Source organism: Podarcis melisellensis (assembly GCF_964234715.1).
Source record: "Podarcis melisellensis genome assembly, chromosome: 8".
NCBI classification, from domain to species: Eukaryota; Metazoa; Chordata; class Lepidosauria; order Squamata; family Lacertidae; genus Podarcis; species Podarcis melisellensis.
The window spans coordinates 88,154,839-88,173,373 of NC_138540.1; the positions used below are offsets into that span (position 1 = coordinate 88,154,839).

The 18,535-nt window shown below is 50.0% G+C and overlaps 2 protein-coding genes across 2 annotated transcripts; one reads left to right on the top strand and one right to left on the bottom strand.

Moving 5' to 3' along the window:
* On the top strand, positions 1-14,115 carry NCCRP1 (NCCRP1, F-box associated domain containing). The gene is made up of 6 exons (XM_081922385.1): positions 1-247; positions 5,778-5,849; positions 7,339-7,426; positions 8,688-8,783; positions 11,275-11,419; positions 13,488-14,115. Exons 1-6 carry the CDS (start codon positions 118-120, stop codon positions 13,626-13,628), a joined length of 672 nt encoding a protein of 223 aa, XP_081778511.1. The 5' UTR covers positions 1-117; the 3' UTR covers positions 13,629-14,115.
* A 2,002-nt stretch (positions 14,116-16,117) lies between these two features.
* Positions 16,118-18,316, bottom strand: SYCN (syncollin). The gene has a single exon (XM_081921644.1). It carries the CDS (start codon positions 18,004-18,006, stop codon positions 17,608-17,610), a length of 399 nt encoding a protein of 132 aa, XP_081777770.1. The 5' UTR covers positions 18,007-18,316; the 3' UTR covers positions 16,118-17,607.
* Between the last annotated feature and the right edge of the window lie 219 nt (positions 18,317-18,535).

The window sequence follows — 18,535 nt, forward strand, 5'->3', positions numbered from 1 at the left end:
CCCTCCCTCCAGCTTCCAACGTAGGACAGCCTTGCGCAAGCCGCCCGCCGGCACTTTGCAAAACTTCTCCGCTGCCGCCTCCCGGTTTTCTGCCCTGCAGCTCCTGCCGTTGTCCCGATGGCTTCGGAGAAGCAGCAGCTACAGAGGAAGCGAGCCCTCAAGCAGCCGCCTCCGGGGGTCTCCGTCGCCCCCGACCCCGCGCTGAAGCCCTTCGAGAGAAACCTGCTGCGGAACCCCAACCCCGAAGGTACCACGCGGCTCCCCCTGGCGCACGCTTCTCCTTCAGCCCCTGCGAAGGGACCTGGGGGGGTGGCGATGGAGGGAGGGGTGCCTGCTTTGCAAAAGAGGGGGATTGACCACCTCCACCCCCAATGGCCTTTCTAAGGGTCAACATTGCAAGAAGTGGTCCCCCAGTTCCGCAGCAAAGCGTTTTTGGCAAGACCCCTTTGGCACTGCTTAGCCGCGATTGCTGCCTCGAACGGGGTTGGGCTGGATGACCTTTGGGTGCCCCGTACAACTCTATAAGCCTGTGGTTCTAGGAATCTATGACATATCAAGGATATTTCTATCTCCCAAGCCTCTGCATCGGGGGTCCCCAAACTAAGGCCCGGGGCCCGGAAAAGGCCCAAGGGACTCCTTTATCCGGCCCGCGGCGACCCCCGCTGCCCGCTCTTACCAGCGCTGTGCTGCGCGGCTGCCCACTTAGCTTGTGTAGAAGCAGGACTAAGATGTGGAGATATGCTCCAGAGATCCAGACCATGGGGAGCCCCAAGAAATTAATAAATACAATTTGGACTATGATTTGATCTTTTTATTTCGGTTTTTTAATTGAAGTATTATGATTGGATATTTAATTGGATGTTCTTTATTGGAAAATCAATAAAAATGATTTTTAAAAAACCCAGAAAAAGCTTGTGCCCATGTGCAATAGTTATTTGCACATGCGCAAGCGTTATTTGTGGTGCCCATCCGGGTCAGAGGAGGCCCGTGCACATGCGCACAAGTGATTTCTGGTGCTCCTCCGACTTGGAAGTGTGCCGGAAATAGCGTGTGTGCATGCGCTCCCCCACCCTCTGGCCCAGCCCGAGGCGCGATAAGTTTGCTGACCCCTGCTCTACATGTTAAAAAGGTAAAGGGACCCTTGACCATTAGGTCCAGTCCTGCCCGACTCTGGGGTTGCGGCGCTCATCTTGCTTTATTGGCCGAGGGAGCCGGCGTACAGCTTCCGGGTCATGTGGCCAGCATGACTAAGCCGCTTCTGGCGAACCAGAGTAGCGCATGGAAACGCCCTTTACCTTCCTGCCGGAGCAGTACCTGCTTATCTACTTGCGCTTTGATGTGCTTTCGAACTGCTAGGTTGGCAGGAGCTGGGACAGAGCAACGGGAACTCACCCCGTCGCGGGGATTCGAACCGCCGACCTTCTGATCGACAAGTCCTAGGCTCTGTGGTTTAACCCACAGCGCCACCCGCGTCCCCATGCTCTACATGTTACTGAAGTTATATTCCAGCCTTCGTCCACCCGGCGTTCTCCTGATGTTGTCAAACTACAACTCCCATCAGCCTCAGTTTGGGGTGCTGATGGGAGTTGTGGTCTGGCAACACCTGGAAGAAGACAGGTGGGCAAAGTCTGCTCTGTTCCACTTCTCTTTCCTTTGCAATAGCACCCCTTGCTGTGCCTGAAGAGCCAAGCCAGAGTTGCCTCTTAATCTTAAACTTGGAGAAACTAGCAATCCAAAACAAACAAACACCTTAAGAGCTCCGCAGAGGAGATGGAGCCAGACCGCGCTCTGTGTGGTGTCTTTCTGGCGCGCCTCTGTGTTTACACGGAGTGTGTTCTGGAGCCAAGATGCCCCCCCTCGTAGATTTAGCTTCCCGAGACCCCGAGAAGAGAACTGAACTCTGAAGAATGACAATGCTGGCAAGAAGGCGCGAGAGGAATTCTAATAAGGCATTCCTCCGCCAGACGGTTGCTTTATCAGAGACTAGAAAGCAGGGACACGTTTGCCCATTAAAAGATACCTCTAACTGAAGTGGATTCTTTCCCAGCAGGGATCACTGTTCAATGGCTATTTGCTAGACTTGCCCTTGCAGGAGTCTGAGATAGGAAGACGGCTTGACTTGCCAGCCAGCTCCTCACTCAGAGCTACAGTATTGAGCAGCTGGCTTATCGGGTGACAGGCATGTACAGTTTTGCACTGATTAAATTTTGCGTTTTGCTACTAGGAGTTAGCATCCGAGCTAGCTTGTTTTCCTCCTCCCTCCCCTCACCTTTTCCTCTTGTGCCATGTCTCTCATTTGCAAGCCTGGAGGCAAACAGGCTCTTCTTACTAATTTTGTAAGTTGCTCTGTGAGCCATTATATTATTATTTTTACTGTGGCATATGGGTGAAAATCTTTAGATGATTCAAAACGTATCTGGATGTGGAGACCGAGGGAAAAATAACGGGGATATGGCATGCAGGATTTAGGAGGGAGGTTTGCAGGAATTAGGTGTGCTTGTCAGTTGGGTAGGTTGGGTAGATATTGCAAGAGCTGAGTGATGAGCGTTGAGAGGACTTAGCATTCTGCTGGGGTTACGAGTCTACGATAACGTCCATATTTGAGTTAGAGCATCTGCCGGAACATAGAGGCGGCTCATCCCTTGCAGGCAGAGAAGTCTCCACCTTCAGCCACCTTAAAGGTAAAGGGACCCCTGACCATTAGGTCCAGTTGTGACCAACTCTGGGGTTGCGGCACTCATCTTGCTCTATTGGCCGAGGGAGCCGGCGTACAGCTTCCGGGTCATGTGGCCATCAGGACTAAGCCACTTCTGGTGAACCAGAGTAGCACACGGAAACTCTGTTTACCTTCCCGCTGGAGTGGTACCTATTTATCTACTTGCACTTTGACGTGCTTTTGAACTGCTAGGTTACATTACCAACTGCTAGCCACATTACCAAGGCCACAAATACTTGAGCTTTGTTCTAATAGTCTTAGCTGAGTTTAGGAATCAGTTGCCTGTCACTTACAGGCCTACCTGCAAGTACCTCAGCCGATACCATTGGCAGCAACTGCTGTGATGTCACGGAACACTCTGGAATATTCTCTTCCTTCTACTCTCTTCTTTTCATCCTTCTCCGGATCAGCGCACCCCACCTCATTGCACACATATGAAGGAAGGATACACACACACATACCCCAATTTACATTTCCAAGGGCTCAGGGTAAAAGTCAGATCCAGCAGAATCCATCTGAGACTGAAATAATAATAATTTATTATATATACCCCACCCATCTGGCTGGGTTTCCCCAGCCACTCTGGGCGGTTTCCAGCAAAAAATTAAAATGCAATAATTCATCAAATATTAAAAGCTTCCCTAAACGGGGCTGCCTTCAGATGTCTTCTAAAAGTCTGGTAGTTGTTTTTCTCTTTGACATCTGATGGGAGGGCGTTCCAGAGGGCGGGTGCCACCACCGAGAAGGCCCTCTGCCTGGTTCCCTGTAACTTGGCTTCTCGCAGGGAGGGAACCGCCAGAAGGCCCTCGGAGCTGGACCTCAGTGTCTGGGTAGAACAATGGGGGTGGAGACTCTCCTTCAGGTATACAGGATCGAGGCCGTTTAGGGCTTTAAATATCAGCCCCGACACTTAATTGTGCTCGGAAACGTACTGGGAGCCAATATAGGTCTTTCAGAACCGGTGTTATGTGATCTTGGTGGCCGCTCCCAGTCACCAGTCTAGCTGCCACATTCTGGATTAGTTGCAGTTTCCAGGTCACCTTCAAAGGTAGCCCCACGTAGAGCGCATTGCAGTAGTCCAAGCGGGAGATAACCAGAGCATGCACCACTCTGGCCAGGCAGTCTGCGGGCAGGGAGGGTCTCATCCTGCATACCAGATGGAGCTGATAAACAGCTCCCTGGACACAGAACTGACCTGCGTCTCCATGGACAGCCGTGAGTCCAAAATTACTCCCAGGCTGCGCACCTGGTCCTTCAGGGACACAGTTGCCCCATTCAGGACCAGAGAGCACATAGATCTGAAAGAGGAGGGAAATACTTTCACTCTTCCAACGTTCTCCTTTAGCCAAAGGTCCATTTCAAGAGAGGAACAGGGGGCTGCCCTCACCACCTGCTGGCCCAAGGGGCTGTGGGGCATGTGGGTGAGCTCAGAGGCTTGTTATCGCCACGTTGGCAACCTCTATCCCAGCTGCTTAAATGCCTCATCTTGACCGTTCGCCTCTGAGAAGTTGGAATGTGCGTAGTCATTCTGTTGCATCCCAGCCAAGAAGGTTGGTGATCAGCTGGCAGATCTGCACAGTATTTATGAATGGGCTGATATTCTCTCTAGAATCCTTCCAGCCAATGGACTGCAAGCATGCAAAGGAACGTGGTGGGGAAGAGCAAGGAGGTCGCTTGCGAGATCCGACAGTGTCAGCCTTTAATGAAAGGTCCTTTGCCTGTTTCCCTTCCGGAAAATAGCAAACGGCTTTTTCTGATGTTGAGCCAAGAAGAGTTTTTACTGTTCTGGCTAGTCAGGGTTCCAGGCTGGTGCAAGGCAGGGCAGATACCTAAACATGTTAAAACTTGCTTGTGCAGGAGATTAACTCCCAGAGCTCTGAAACAGGTTGTCTTTGGCCTTGCTGGTGCTGCCTGCCTGGGGGTGCGGGAAGGTCTCCACAATTACCGTAATTAATTGGCAGTCATAATCCTTGCGCGCTTGCAAGGAGGCCTTGTAGCTTCCAGGCCTCTTCTCGTCACCCCCAATTAACACAGCCCTTTCTTAAGAACGCAGTAAGTGTCTGCTGGATAAAGCCCAAAGGGGCCCATGTAGTCCAGCATCCTGATTTTACGGGGCAAACGAGATACCTATAAAGAACTGTTTAGTTAGAAGGGAACCGCCCATTCCCTTGCAATGCAGGAATCGCCTATGTATGTGAGAGAGGTTCAGGGCAGGGCAGTGGCGTAGCGAGGATTGCTGGCTCCCGGGGCAAGGAAAGTATTCTGCTCTGTAACCGGCACTTCCATACGGCGCTGCTGCCAGATAGCTGCAGATCAGCTGCAAGACATGGATGGGGATCTCCTCTTAAGGTGGCAGCTGCAGAGGTGCACCCATATTTATTTATTTTTGCAGTTGCCCTGGGGTCCCCACCCTCATGCTATGCCACTGGCTGGGCTTGGTGCTAAAAGCAATCCTTATGGGGTCCTCGCTGCGGGATCACATTCACCCAGTGCAATACCATCTGCACTGGCTCCCGGTGGAGTACAGGATCAGGTTTAAGGTGCTGCTTTTATAGCCCTATACGGCCTAGGACCCTCATACCTATGGGACCGCCTCTTCTGGTATTTCCCATGGAGGACCTTACGGTCTTCAAACAAAAACATCTTGGAGGTCCCGGGCCAAGGGGGGGGTAAGGCTGGCCTCGACCAGAGGCAGGGCCTTTTCAGTACTGGCCCCGACTTGGTGGAACGCTCTGTCACAAGAGACCAGGGCCCTGCGGGACTTGACATCTTTCCACAGGGCCTGCAAGACAGAGCTGTTCCTCTTGACTTTTGGCCAAGGCACAGCCTGACCTCCTCCTTTGGTAATTCTTCACAGAACTCTAGCCCAATGGTTGCCATCAATTTGATTTGAACTGATTTTATAATGAATTGATTTTAGAATGCTGTATTATTTTGCTGTTGTTAGTCGCTCTGAGCCCGGCTTTGACTGGGGAGGGTGGGATATAAATAAAATGTTATTATTATTATTATTTATTATCAAGGTTCAGTGCATTTTCCTCTTCCCCCGTTTATTTTACAGGTGTGAATATTTCTGAGCCAGCGCCCCCCCTGACGCTGCCCAGGGCAGCTTGGAATCCCCTGGACCCCAAAGGTGAGGTAATGCGCGACAGCGGGAGGCGATTGGGGTTGTGGGCCTCTCCTTGCAAGGCCAGAGCTGGCTTGCATGTGCAACTTGTTAATTTCCTCCTGAGTGGAAGTTATCGATAGAAGCCGAAAACTCACTCCTTAGGAATAAAAACACACAGCGAGCGTAAAAATCAGTTTATTGATAATAAAACAAACTTGACATGAGCCAACATTGTGACGCGGCAGCTAAAAAAGCCAATGCAATTCTGGGCTGCATCAATAGGAGTATAGCATCTAGATCAAGGGAAGTAATAGTGCCACTGTATTCTGCTCTGGTCAGACCTCACCTGGAGTACTGTGTCCAGTTCTGGGCACCACAGTTCAAGAAGGACACTGACAAACTGGAACGTGTCCAGAGGAGGGCAACCAAAATGGTCAAAGGCCTGGAAACGATGCCTTATGAGGAACGGCTAAGGGAGCTGGGCATGTTTAGCCTGGAGAAGAGGAGGTTAAGGGGTGATATGATAGCCATGTTCAAATATATAAAAGGATGTCACATAGAGGAGGGAGAAAGGTTGTTTTCTGCTGCTCCAGAGAAGCGGACACGGAGAAAGAAGATTCCACCTAAACATTAGGAAGAACTTCCTGACAGTAAGAGCTGTTTGACAGTGGAATTTGCTGCCAAGGAGTGTGGTGGAGTCTCCTTCTTTGGAGGTCTTTAAGCAGAGGCTTGACAACCATATGTCAGGAGTGCTCTGATGGTGTTTCCTGCTTGGCAGGGGGTTGGACTCGATGGCCCTTGTGGTCTCTTCCAACTCTATGATTCTATGATTCTAAAACTCAAACCAAAAACCACAAAATCATATTATGGGACGCTTCGGAACAGCAGTTCTCTGACCCAGGTCACTGACGGCCGTAATCCTTTAAGCGTGACAACAACATAGCAGGACCTGTCAGGGGGACAGATTACGGTTTCACAATGGGAGGAAGAGCATAAATCGAGCCATCCATAGAGAGATGTTTGAACAAGCAATCAGATGACTCAGGCCAGACTAAACGGATCAGAATGTCAAAAGGAAACGGAAGTGAGGGGTCCAAGGTGGGAGACAAAGACTTACAAGATGACTTAAGGGGCAAGTGTCAAGTCACAGGTTCAGATTTCTGACTGATACCTGTGATGTTTCTGTGTTGCACATCAATCTTGCGTTTCCAAGGAGGTGTTTCTGTGATGGGGGAAATGGAACTTTTAAAAGATGCCGTAAACCAGGGGTCAGCAAACTTTTTGGGCAGGGGGCCAGTCCACTGTCCCTCAGACCTTGTGGGGGGCTGGACTATTTTTTTGGGGGGGGGAATGAACGAATTCCTATGCCCCACAAATAACCCCTTAAATAAAAGCACACATTCTACTCATGTAAAAACACACTGATTCCCGGACCGTCTGCGGGCGGGCCCCCGGATCTACTAAAACCATTTCTCCTTCCTCTTGGGGGTCCCCTTTCCATCTCTCCCCACAGGTATTTTCAAAGGCTGGCAAGTCAGCATCGAGCCCTTGGAGGCAGACAAGGCAGAGGTCACCCCAAAGACTGTCTTGCCACGCTATAGGTGAGTGGGGGACTGTGTCTCTGGCAGGGCCGGATTTAGGTCTGATGAGGCCCTAAACTACTGAAGGCAATGGGGCCTTTTATATGTCCAGCTGTCCTTTGTCAACAACAAATGGCCGCTGTTTTTTGTGTTGAATATATGCTATATGGTAATTTATGGACCTAATAGGTATCTCAAGCCATTTGCACATGTTGCAGTGCAACCAGTCCATGCAGAATGTCGGCACTCAAATATAAAAGGTAATGTCCAGTCGTGGCCGACTCTGGGGTCGCGGTGCTCATCTCGCTTTATTGGCCCAGGAGCCCGGCGTACAGCTTCCGGGTCATGTGGCAGCAGGACTAAGCTGCTTCTGGTGAACCAGAGCAGCGCATGGAAATGCCGTTTACCTTTCTGCCAGAGTGGTACCTATTTACAGTGGTACCTTGCAAGACGAATGCCTCGCAAGACGGAAAACTCGCTAGACGAAAGGTTTTTTTGTTTTTTGAGCTGCTTTGCAAGATGATTTTCCCTATGGGCTTGCTTCGCAAGACGGAAACGTCTTGCAAGTTTGTTTTCTTTTTCTTAACACCGTTAATACAGTTGCGACTTGACTTCGAGGAGCAACTCATAGCATGCGGTGTGGTAGCCTTTTTTGAGTTTTTTGAAGACCTTGGTGATTTTTGAAGCTTTTCGAAAACTTTTCCGACACCGTGCTTCGCAAGACGAAAAAAATCGCAAGACGACAAAACTCGTGGAACGAATTAATTTCGTCTTGCGAGGCACCACTGTATCTACTTGCACTTTGACGTGCTTTTGAACTGCTAGGTTGGCAGGAGCAGGGACCGAGCCACGGGAGATCACCCCTTCGCGGGGATTTGAACTACCGACCTTCTGATTGGCAAGTCCTAGGCGCTGTGGTTTAACCCACAGCGTCACCTGCGTCCCTACCCTATATATAGAAAGGAGCAAACCAGTGATATTTTAGGTAGCAGGCTAGCAGGTGGGGTCCATGACTTACATCACAGGAGCCTACACAACACAAAACACTGTTGCTGTATGTAAGTTTTATTTTATTTGTTGTTTATCTTATATTTTGGAAATGTGCATCCAGGTGTTTTTGCTTTAATTTTTTTTGGGCCCCCCAAGAGAGTGGGGCCCTAAGCTATAGCTTGTTTAGCTTATACGTACATCCGGCACTGGAGTCCCTGTGATCTGGTCTTGTCTCTTTGAGTCTCATTGGAACAGCTCACCTGCTTCCTTCTCTCCCTTTTCCCCTTTCTAGTTGGTGCGTTAAGCAGCAACACATAGACCTGGTGGCCGAAGGATTTTGGGAGGAGCTGCTGGATTCATACCAGCCAAACATCACCATCATGGACTGGTAAGTGTGTGTGGCCTGGTGGTGGTTAGTTCCCCCTGCATTCCTGCATTGCAGGACTGGATGACCCTGGATGTCAGGAGCTCGTCTACACTCGAGTAGGACCCTGGCAGAGACACATTCCCGACTGGCATGTTCTCTCCCTCCTGGCCGATCGTTCGGGAGCTTCAAAAGCTTTTTTCTGCCCGAACATCACAGCGACCGATGCCAACAGACATCGGCACACTTAGGGATCCGCAGAGTTTGCGCAGCTTGCGTAACAGACCTCAGCAACTCAGCATTTTGGCTAATCTACTTTATTTACATATAAACACTCACGGAGCACTGCAACATGGCTCCCTCTCTCTCTAGCATCAGACAGCAAAGAGAGAGAACAAAGGACAATAGATCCACTTCACGAAACACAGTACAGTGATACCTCGGGTTAAGTACTTAATTCGTTCCGGAGGTCTGTTCTTAACCTGAAACTGTTCTTAACCTGAAGAACCACTTTAGCTAATGGGGCCTCCTGCTGCCGCCACGCCACCGGAACACGATTTCTGTTCTCATCCTGGGGCAAAGTTCTTAACCTGAAGCACTATTTCTGGGTTAGCAGAGTATGTAACCTGAAGTGTATGTAACCCGAGGTACCACTGTAACACAAACATCCTGTCCCCGTCACTTCCCACTCTGTGGAGTCAAAACATACACCGTCATACAGCAATCCCATGACTGCGATCACGGAGCAGGAATTCTAACACCTTGAGGGTCCCTTGCAAGTCTACAGTTTTATGATTCTATGACCCGGTTCTTTCCTGGCCTTGTTTGGCAAGAAGCACACTGAGAGCGTCACTAGGTCTCTAAAAATAAGTGCTGGGGCTTGATGCTACCTAGAAAGTTATGCTGTTTGAACTGGAAGCCTGTCCTTCAATTCCAAAACAACTTGAGCTCTGCTTCGTAAAATAAGTGATTTGCACAAGGGCCGTGCAGACGGTCTGTGGCAGAACCCTTCCCATAAGTCCCATAGTTTAGGGAATGTTTAATGTCTGATGTTTTATTGTATTTTTAATATTTTGATGATGGTGGTGGTGATCTTTTACCTCCCCTGTCCTGGTTTCAGACCTGATCCCTTACCCCTGGCTCTCTGTCAAAGATTCTCCCTGACTGATGAGCAGCCTATTTTTAGGGGCAAGATCCCCAAGGCTGGCAGTTCCACAGGAGTGAGGGAAATAAACTTTGTACGTGCTCAGATGCATTCACCCCTTGCTTATAATATATTCCAGGCATGTCCAACAGGTAGATTGCGATCTACTGGTAGATCGCGGGGTGCTCCTGGTAGATCCTGGTTGATCTCCAGCCCCTCAGCAATTTCCTTACAGAAAAGCAGAACGGGGAAAAAACCCCAAATCTCCACAACTTTGGCTTCCTAAAATTACTGCCAGTTTTTTTACATTGTGAGTAGATGGCAGTCTATTGGGAGTTGGACATCCCTGATATATTCTGATAGCAAAATTCCAGGCTAAGTCTTGGAGAGCCCTGGTTCAAATTGTTGTTGTCTAGTCATTTAGTCATGTGCACCTCTTCGTGACCCCCTGGACCAGAGCACGCCAGGCCCTCCTGTCTTCCACTGCCTCCCGCAGTTTGTCAAACTCATGCTGGTAGCTTCGAGAACACTGTCCCACCATCTCGTCCTCTGTCGTCCCCTTCTCCTTGCGCCCTCCATCTTTCCCAACATCAGGGTCTTTTCCAGGGAGTCTTCTCTTCTCAGGAGGTGGCCAAAGTCTTGGAGCCTCAGCTTCAGGATCTGTCCTTCCAGTGAGCACTCAGGGCTGATTTCCTTCAGAATGGAGAAGTTTGATCTTCTTGCAGTCCATGGGACTCTCAAGAGTCTCCTCCAGTACCAGAATTCAAAAGCATCCATTCTTCGGTGATCAGCCTTCTTTATGGTCCAGCTCTCACTTCCCTACATCACTACAATGTGGGTTTTTTTTGAGTGGGGCGTGATGAATGGGAGGGGCACATCTTGCACAATTTCATTCAGTTTGCCTTCAGCCACATATGTTTGAAATTGCAGAGGTTAAATGCATGTAAGATGCAATTGCACCGTCACTAAATACCGTATTTTTCGCTCTATAAGATGCACCAGACCACAAGATGCACCTAGTTTTTGGAGGAGGAAAACAAGAAAAAATATATTCTGAATCTCAGAAGCCAGAACAGCAAGAGGGATCGCTGCGCAGTGAAAACAGCAATCCCTCTTGCTGTTCTGGCTTCTGGGATAGCTGTGCAGCCTGCATTCGCTCCTTAAGACGCACACACATTTCCCCTTACTTTTTAGGAGGGAAAAAGTGAGTCTTATAGAGCAAAAAATACAGTATATCTAGTAAATCAGGTGCAAAAGTGTCTTCACACATGCTTTATTTCAGACCACCAGAGGGCAACAGTTCTGCAGTGATAAAGTCAGTTTTGCGGGGACAAAACCATCAGCCCCAACACGACTGCTTTCTCTCTACAGGTACGAAAACAGCAAACTGGCCGACTCTGTCTATGAACTCCACGTCCGGCTCCTGGGAGCAGACAGGACCACGGTGATGGGTGAATTTCACTACGTGGCGCACGAGGGCGAGCAGGACGGGCAGGAAAACAAGAACTGGCATCACGTAAGAGCTGGGTTGGGTGGGCAATCAGGATTCGAACACAAGACACACTCCACTCCCACAGTTTCCAGCAGCTGGTGTTCAGGAGCACTGCTGCCTCTGACTGTGGAGGGCAGAGCATAGCCATCAATAATGCCCCATGAATTTTTCTAACCCTCCTTTAAAGCCATCCCAGTTGGGGGCCATGGCTGCTTCTTGTGGCAGGGAGTTCCAAAGTTTAACCACATGCTGTTTAAAGAAGGACTTCATTTTCCCTTTCCTGAATCTTTCAGCGTTCAGTTTCTTGGATGCCCATAACTTCTAGCACTACGAGAGAGGGGAAATCTTTTCTCTATCGGCTAATAATAATAATAATAATAATAATTTATACCCCGCCCATCTGGCTGTGCTTCCCCAGCCACTCTGGGCGGCTTCCAACAAAAGATTAAAATACTGTAATGCATCAAACATTAAAAGCTTCCCTAAACAGGGCTGCCTTCAGATGTCTTCTAAAAGTCTGGTAGTTGTTCTTCTCTTTGACATCTGGTGGGAGGGCGTTCCACAGGGCGGGTGCCACCACCGAGAAGGCCCTCTGCCTGCTTCCCTGTAACTTGGCTTCTCTCAGTGAGGGAACTGCCAGAAGGCCCTTGGAGCTGGACCTCAGTGTCTGGACAGAACAATGTGGGTGGAGATGCTCCTTCAAGGTATACTGGACCGAGGCCGTTTAGGGCTTTAAAGGTCAGCACCAACCCTTTAAATTGTGCTCGGAAACGTACTGGGAGCCAATGTAGATCTTTCAAGACCGGTGATATGTGGTCTCGGCGGACACTCCCAGTCCCCAGTCTAGCTGCCGCATTCTGGATTAGTTGCAGTTTCCGGGTCATCTTCAAAGGTAGCCCCACGTAGAGCGCATTGCAGTAGTCCAAGCGGGAGATAACTAGAGCATGCACCACTCTGGCGAGACAGTCTGCGGGCAGGGAGGGTCTCATCCTGCGTACCAGATGGAGCTGGCAAACAGCTGCCCTGGACACAGAATTGACCTGCGCCTCCATGGACAGCCGTGAGTCCAAAATGACTCCCAGGCTGCACACCTGGTCCTTCAGGGGCACAGTTGCCCCATTCAGGACCAGGGAGTCCTGCATGGCAAGGGGCTGAACTCTTTCATCCAGCATCCTATTCTCATGGTGGCCAACCAGATGCCTGTGGGAAACTGGCAATCAGGATTCGAACACAAGACACACTCCACTCCCACAGTTTCCAGCAGCTGGTGTTCTGGAGCACTGCTCCCTCTGACTGTGGAGAGCACAGCATAGCCATCGATAACCTTGTCTTCCCCCATGAATTTTTCTAATCCTCCTTTAAAGCCATCCCAGTTGGGGGCCATGTGGCAGGGAGTTCCACAGTTTAACCGTGCACTGTTTAAAGAAGGACTTCATTTTACCAGAGAGGGGAAATCTTTTCTCTATCTGCTTCCTTTCTGCCCTTCGTAATATAAAGCACCGTGTCTCCTCAGTTGGCTAGAGCGCTGTGCTGATAAGGCCAAGGTTGCAGGTTCCAACCCCCTCACGGGAAAGTTGCAGGTTCGATTTCCCCCACGGGAAAACCTCCTACATTGCAGGGGGTTGGCCTGGATGACCTCTGGGTCCTTTCCAGCTCTGTAATTCCATGATTCAAAACTTTAAAATGCCAAACACTGTAACCGTTCTTCATAGGGGAGTTCCTCAATCTTCTTTTGCAAACTCCTGGATGTCCACAAGTTCTTGTGGACATGCACAAGCAATGGAAGAAAGCTTTTTCCTACCCACTTCCCCCATGACATGTACAATTTGATAAAGTTCCATCATGTCGCCACTTCCTCGCTTTTTCTCTACACTAAAACGCCCCAAACGCTGACTGATCTGGGTCTCACTGGGTTGGCTGAGCCGCATGGCCTGCTGTCATAAAAAAAACCCCTAAGGACTCAGTTTGCCTGTCTGAGAAATGGGTACATATGTGTGCATTAAGCTGGAGGAACTGTGGGGTCTCCAGCCCGGCACCCCTGTGGTTGTAGCCTTGTGGACTGAGACCGTCCCCCCCCCCGATCTCTTTCAAGGTCTCCCACGTATTCCAGCGCTACGGAGCAGGACTGCGCCATGTCCACTTCCTCCACAAGGCCAAAGAGGTCGAGACGCCAGCAGGATTCCTCCGGACGAGAGTGACGGACAGCAGCGTCTCTGCCCAGCTGCGGGACTGATGGTGTTTGGGGGAGCAGTGGAGTGGTCAGGCATTGTGTGGGGCATCAAAGTGGGGGTTCAGGGGGGTTCCCTGAGCCGCCCAGATCCTGTAGGAAGACCCACCCGCGAAAGATGTTTTCTTGCATCTTGATTAAAAGCAGATGTGAAACTACAAACAGCATCTTTGTAGTATATAGAGGAAGACACTCTGCCCATGTTCAGAGGCACCGTTGTTCTTCCTGACGCCATTTTATTCCAGGTCAGGGATATGGCTTGCTGGGGAAAAGGTTTGGGGGTGAATCCCTGGTTCCTCGCTTTCTCGGATCAACCCCTCCCTGTAGACCTGACACCTCCCCAGCTAAACTGGGGGCTTTCTAGCAGGTGACACCTACCCTTTGCACTCCTCATAACGCAGTCCTGCGCAGGCTTACTCGGAAACAAGTCGGCGAGGCTTCTTCCCTACTAAATGCATTTAGCGCTGCAACCTCAACGCCCAGTTTCCCATCTGTGCCATGGCAGTAAATGTAGATGTTCAATTTCGTTGTTTTGTATGGGACAATGACAATAAAGATTATCGTATCCTAACGCTGGCTGGCCTGCCTTGCAGGGGTGGTTATTTGGGGGGAGAAGATGGGGTTCAGTGCTCCATAGCTTAGGTCCCAACTTTGACTGGCAGCATCTTCAGGTAGGGCTGTGAGACACCACTATCCTGGTTAAATATATGGAAATTTTCTATGCTTTGTTTTCAAGGAGATGCACAGCGGCCCTCCAGACTCCGAATATATTGGAACTGGCTGTGGTTCCGTAGCAGAGAGGGAAGAACAGAGAGGGCCTGGAAACCGAGAAGAGAATCACAGAATTTTAGGAATGGGAACCCCAAAGGACATCTAGTCCAACCCGCTGCAATGCAGGAATCTCAGTTGAAGCATCCATAACAAATGGCCACCCAACCTCTGCTTAGAAACCTCCAAGAGAGGAGAGTCCACAACCCCCCAAGGGAGACTCTTCCACTGTCGAGGGAGTTGGGAATATTTAGCCTGGAGAAGATATGACGGAACCACAGCGGCTCCAATATATTCGGAGTCTGGAGTGCCGATGTTCATCTCCTTGAAGCCAGAAACATAGAAATTTTCCGTATATCCCTGAAACAAGAGGTATTATCTTCTAGAATTAAACTAAATAACAAAAATCAAAAAGTTTAAGGGGGAAAATTAGAAAAACCTGGAATTGAACAAAGCCTTAAAAATTAGAAAAACCTAGAATTGAACAAAGCCTTGACAGGATGCCGGCTACAAACCTCGTTTCACTGGACTATTCAGTTTCCTCAGAAGGAAATAGAGGAATCATAAACCTTAAATGATTTTAAACAAACTCAAGAACAGGGCTAGAACGCTCCCCTGAGTTTACAAAAAAGGTTTGGAAACCTCAGTGGCAAGTTTTAGACATAGCATTATTTAAAGAAAGCCAAGCAGTTGGAATAAGGAGTTAAGGACTCGGCTGTGTAAACTCTAGTACTGCCTTTGCAAAACGGTTTTTAAAAACTTACAAAGGAATACGAGATAAGCTGTTTTAGATTTTAAGCAAACTCAAGAACGAGGCTGAAACGCTCCTTTGGTCTAGATGTAACTGCTGATGTTAAAGAAATTGAAAACCTACATTTACTGCCATGGCACAGATGGGAAACTGGGCGTTGAAGTTGCAGTGCTAAATGCATTTAGTAGGGAAGAGGTGATTGCATAGCCATCTTCCAATATACCTGAAGGACTCTCCCCTGGAAGACGATGCCTGCATTTATTTATTTTTTGCTGCTACGGAGGGCAGGACCAGAACCACCGGTTTCAAGTACTAACGAAAGAAGATTCTGGCGAAAAATTTGGTCAACCTTTCTGAAGGTAAAGGCCGTTCAACAGTGGGCAGTGGTGGGTTCTCCTTCCTTGGACCTTTTTAAGCAGAGCTTGGGTGGCCACCTGCCACCGATCCTTTATCTGTGATTCCTGTGTTGCAGAGGGTTGGTCTGGATGACCTTTGGGGGTCCCCCACACCTCGCTAGAATTCTATGATCCTTTGGTTCCAGGCGGGGACAAAAACCTCAGGGCATTAAATAAGACAGGTGGAGGTTGTGTCTCTGCTCCCCACCCCTGGATCAAGGCTAAGGCGGCTTTTTGGCCTGATTCTATGACATTTTCATAGGACCCTGAAGGGACCCTGAGGGTCATCTAGTCCAACCCCCCTGCGATGCAGGAATCTTTTGTCCGATGTGGGGCTCGAACCCGCGACCTTGAGATTCAGAGTCTCAGCTATCCCGTCTAAGTCGGGTGGGGGGATTTCACCGGTCAGAAATCCTGCGATTCCTGCCTTGCGGTGCTTAGATTTGTTGACCCGGGGGACTCCTTCCAGCTATACAGTTCTGTGGCACTCTGCTGGTGCTCAGAGGCACCCTCACCCTGCCCAAACTTCAAGCGTTGATCTCTCTGGCATTGAAATTGGCAAAGTGGCAAGCCCTGGGTCAAACTGCTCATCTCGCACCCCACCCTCTTTTGGAGGTGCCCAGTTTGGAGCTGCCTCGAAGGAAGGGAGTTAAATTGAAAACAATTTGGTGCGGATTATTGTATTCTGCTCTCGGCTCGCTGAAAGCTCTTTCCAATTAAATGTTTACAAGAGGCGAGAAAAGAGTAGAAGCTACCCATCATTTGCTGACCTTGAGCTACAAAAAAGAGAGAGAGGCGGAACGTGTTCCGAAAGCCGTGTTCTTTCGCTTTTAATTATGTTTATCGTGGTGACGCAGAAGAATAGTGGCCTAGACGGAGCAGAAGGAGCGCTTGCTGCAAAGCGGGTCTCTGGGGAAGCAGCTGGGGGGGGGAGAGAGAGAGAGCGAAAGAGAGACACAATGGCTTTGAAGATGGAAGGCCTGTCTTAAAAAGCCAAAAAAAAAAAGCCAAAACACTACACCCAGAACAAAGTGGGGAATGTGGGAAAGATCTTAAAAGCACCAGAAGCTACATATATTTCGAGCGAGGTGTCCAACTTGGAAATCGTCAAAGCTCAGGGAGAAACCCCTTTCTCTGCCGCGGTTGTGAAAAATAAATTCAATTGCCGGTTTCTGCTTTTTTGTGGCGTCGTTCCTGCTCCCTGTAGGTGAATTGCTTGCTATCAGACGATGAATTCTTTTTTCAGGGGTTTGCATTTCGTTTGGGTGCAGAGCTTCCCCGGTTGGGAAGAGGTTTTGCCATGGCCAGAGAGGAGGATTCTGGGAGGGAAATCTTCCAGTTGACCAGAGAATTTGCTCTGGAGACGTGACGAGAGCGGAGGATTCTGGGAAGGAAATCTTCCAGTTGACCAGAGAATTTGCTCTGGAGACGTGACGAGAGCGGAGGATTCTGGGAAAGACTTTCCCCAGTTGGCTAGAGATTTTCCCATGGGCAGCGCAGAGGATTCTGGGATGGAGATCTTCCAGTTGACCAGAGAATTTGCCCTGGAGACGTGGCGAGAGCAGAGGATTCTGGGAGAGACTTCTCTCAGTTGGCTAGAGATTTTCCCATGGGCAGCGCAGAGGATTCTGGGATGGAGATCTTCCAGTTGACCAGAGAATTTGCTCTGGAGACGTGACGAGAGCGGAGGATTCTGGGAAAGACTTTCCCCAGTTGGCTAGAGATTTTCCCATGGGCAGCGCAGAGGATTCTGGGATGGAGATCTTCCAGTTGACCAGAGAATTTGCCCTGGAGACGTGGCGAGAGCAGAGGATTCTGGGAGAGACTTCTCTCAGTTGGCTAGAGATTTTCCCATGGGCAGCGCAGAGGATTCTGGGAGGGAGATCTTCCAATTGGCAAGAGCGTTTGCCATGGCAAGAGCAGGGGATTCTGGGAGGGAGCTATCCCAGAATCCTTAGTGGCAAGCGGTGCAAGCCCTGTGGGAACATCGCTTGGAGTGCTGCAGGGTCAGGCTGGCAAGAGCTGCTCGTGGCCACGGGGTCCTATCTCGCACGGCTCTGGCGTGGGCACCTCAACTGCACTTGCAATAGTAGGCGGAGATCGCATTGGCCCAGTCACCGAAGAGGCCCTTCCGGATTTCCTGGAGACGCGGGAAGGCGCCGGCTTTGAACTTGCGGGTCTTGCCCCCTTTGCCCTTGCTGGACCAGACCGTCAGCTCACATCTCTGCCCCACCACCAGCGAGGTCACCTTGTTGTTGAAGGCAGATGGCATGTAAGGCTGGTCCTCGCCCGGCGGCACCACCAGAACACTGCCAGCGCAGCACTGGTCATAGTAGGGGCTGTTCTTGGTGTAGAGCTGGGCGCAGATCTTGGTGCCATTGGCAGTCTTCAGATCGGTCGGCGCCGGGCATTGGGCCCAGGCCATGGCGAAGAGCAGCGGGACAAGGAGGAACGTTGGCGAGGTCTTCATCGTTGCAGCGGTTGAGGGAGAAGGAAGGTTGCAGCCTGGGGCGAAGAGGCTCGCTTTTATAGAGCGCTGCCCAGGGCCGAGGCGGGCACAGAGATAGCAGGAGGGAGATATGGGTGGGAAGGTGGCAAGCTGGGCTGCCCTGTGCCAACCCAGGTGGCTGGCAAATCAAGGCGCCCACCCACAACCGCCTGTTTTTTTGAGGTGGACATTCTGGGAGCTGGGCAGAAAAACACCGTTGTGTGCACAGAAGAAAATAAAGATTAAGAGGAACTGGGGAACCTACAGCGATATACAGTCACACCTCGGGTTGAATACGTTTCAAGTTGAGCGTGTTCGAGTGGCGCTCCATGGCAACCCAGAAGTAATGGAGCGCGTTACTTCCGGGTTTCGCTGCTTGCGCATGTGCAGACGCTCAAAATGTCATCACGCTCAAAATGTCATTATTACTACTACTACTACTACTACTATAAAACTGATCTAAAATATATATATAATGTTCCATTAACATTATATGGGAAACAAAAGATGA

Bases quoted from the DNA above. Each gene is read 5' to 3' on its own strand.
- NCCRP1 (XM_081922385.1), top strand. From the start codon at position 118: ATGGCTTCGGAGAAGCAGCAGCTACAGAGGAAGCGAGCCCTCAAGCAG. The intron at 8,784-11,274 runs GTAAGTGTGTGT...TTCTCTCTACAG, and splicing joins AACATCACCATCATGGACTG to GTACGAAAACAGCAAACTGG. The intron at 11,420-13,487 runs GTAAGAGCTGGG...ATCTCTTTCAAG, and splicing joins AAAACAAGAACTGGCATCAC to GTCTCCCACGTATTCCAGCG.
- SYCN (XM_081921644.1), bottom strand. From the start codon at position 18,006: ATGAAGACCTCGCCAACGTTCCTCCTTGTCCCGCTGCTCTTCGCCATG.